Source organism: Chinchilla lanigera, unplaced genomic scaffold (genome assembly GCF_000276665.1).
Source record: "Chinchilla lanigera isolate Chin_1 unplaced genomic scaffold, ChiLan1.0 scaffold00046, whole genome shotgun sequence".
Taxonomy (NCBI): domain Eukaryota; kingdom Metazoa; phylum Chordata; class Mammalia; order Rodentia; family Chinchillidae; genus Chinchilla; species Chinchilla lanigera.
This window is the reverse complement of record NW_004955447.1, coordinates 14,124,657-14,126,394: the sequence shown is the minus strand read 5'-3', so window position 1 is coordinate 14,126,394 and position 1,738 is coordinate 14,124,657. Positions and strand designations below refer to the sequence as shown.

The following is a 1,738-nucleotide window of genomic DNA, read 5'->3' as shown; positions in this document are numbered from 1 at the left end:
TCAGAAAGGAGGGCGTGATGGCTTAGCACCCAGTGGATCTTACGTGAAAACGTGTTTTGCCTCCATGTGGCAGTGAAGGCCTGGAGACGCCCCATTCTGAAGATCTGCTTTTCCCCAGGTGTTGAACCGCCTTACTTTTGCATCGACCCTTTCTCATCTGCGTCGTCTAAACTCTCCCATCGGTAGAGACGGCAAGCTGGCCAAGCCGAGGCAGCTGCACAACACGCTGTGGGGAATGGTGTGTCCCGCCGAGACCCCAGAGGTGAGGCGCCAGGTCCATGCTCCATGGGGAGAGGCTGCGGTGAGGACGTGGGGCACAGTTACCTTAAGATGCGGTTTTTACTTAATTGTGCATGGCGGGCTAGAAGTAAGGTGTTACTTAGAGTTTTGTTCTCAGAGAACAAGTAAATCTTGAAATCAGACTGAAGGAAGGATGCTGACGGGAAATGTGTGAGCATTAACATGAGTGTAACCACTTGGCTCATCCCCTAGGGGCATGCGGTCGGACTGGTGAAGAATTTAGCCCTGATGGCTTACATTTCCGTTGGATCTCAGCCATCTCCAATTCTGGAATTTTTAGAAGAGTGGAGTATGGAAAATTTAGAAGAAATTTCTCCTGCAGCTATTGCTGAGTATGTATGGATGGAATTTTCTTTTTAATATTTAGTTACAACTTAGTGTGGAATTGCTAAGTGCAGGATGTTTTGGTTTTTTATTCTAGTGCAACCAAGATTTTTGTTAACGGCTGCTGGGTTGGAATACATAAAGATCCCGAACAACTCATGAACACTCTGAGGAAACTGAGGCGGCAGATGGACATCATTGTGTCTGAAGTAAGAGCCTGTGTTTGTTTTTCTTCTTTGTGGTGCAGGGGATCCGTTGCCAGCCTTACTCCTACTAAAGCACTCTACCACTGAGCTATGTCTCCAGACCAGTAAGAATCTTTAACTGTTAAGGAAGGCATGGTTTGGGCTGAGTGCGGTGGCACACGCCTGTAATCCCAGCACTTGGGAGGTGAGGTCGGCAGATCGCCGCGAGTTCGAGGCCAGCCTGGACTACATATTGAGTTCAAGGCCAGCCTGCACTACATAGCAAGACCCTGTCTCAAGCCCCACCCCCCCATATGAGCTTTATTACTCCTTACAATAGGACTTTTACTGTACTGTTTGGAGGATGTGACTCTGACTCTGGCTATATGTATATATATGTGTGTATGTATATATATATTTTTTTTTTTTGGCTTTTTTTTTTACAGTACTGAGGGCTTCACACTTGCTGGGAAATTGCTCTACTGCAGAGCGATAACCTCAAGACTTTTTTCTTTTAGCATTTTTGAGAGTGTCTTGCTATAATTCCAAGGCTGGCCTTGAATTTGGGATCTTCTTGCCTCAGCCTCAGGGTTGCTGGGATTACAGTTATTTGCAACCATACCTGGCTGAAAGCAGTATCTTTTCTTGAATTTTTTTGTTTTGTTTTTGTTTTGTTTTGTTTTGTTTTGGTCTTTTTGAGAAAGGGTCTCACTATGCACTTCAGGCTGGCCTTAAGCTCACTTTGTAGCCCAGACTGGTCTTGAACTTTCAGCTATCTTCCTGCCTCAGCCTCCTGTGTGAGTGATTTCACTTTTTAAAAACCCCCGTGTAGGGTAATGTAGTGGATTGATAACTGGTGGTCAACTTATAACCCCCAGCTGAACTGAGTGAGTGGTGCTGGGTGTGGGAGGCCCACCTGGGGACTGTTG

At 46.1% G+C, this 1,738-nt stretch overlaps 1 protein-coding gene across 2 annotated transcripts in view; it reads left to right on the top strand.

Moving 5' to 3' along the window:
• Polr2b (polymerase (RNA) II (DNA directed) polypeptide B, 140kDa) overlaps positions 1–1,738 on the top strand; it is a 40,375-nt gene that overhangs the window by 24,162 nt on the left and 14,475 nt on the right. For both annotated transcript variants that reach the window (XM_013518517.1, XM_005392864.2), the window contains 3 exons: positions 119–262; positions 493–632; positions 722–833. In XM_013518517.1, the coding sequence (XP_013373971.1) occupies positions 119–262; positions 493–632; positions 722–833 (396 nt within the window). The remainder of the gene's footprint in view (positions 1–118; positions 263–492; positions 633–721; positions 834–1,738) is intronic.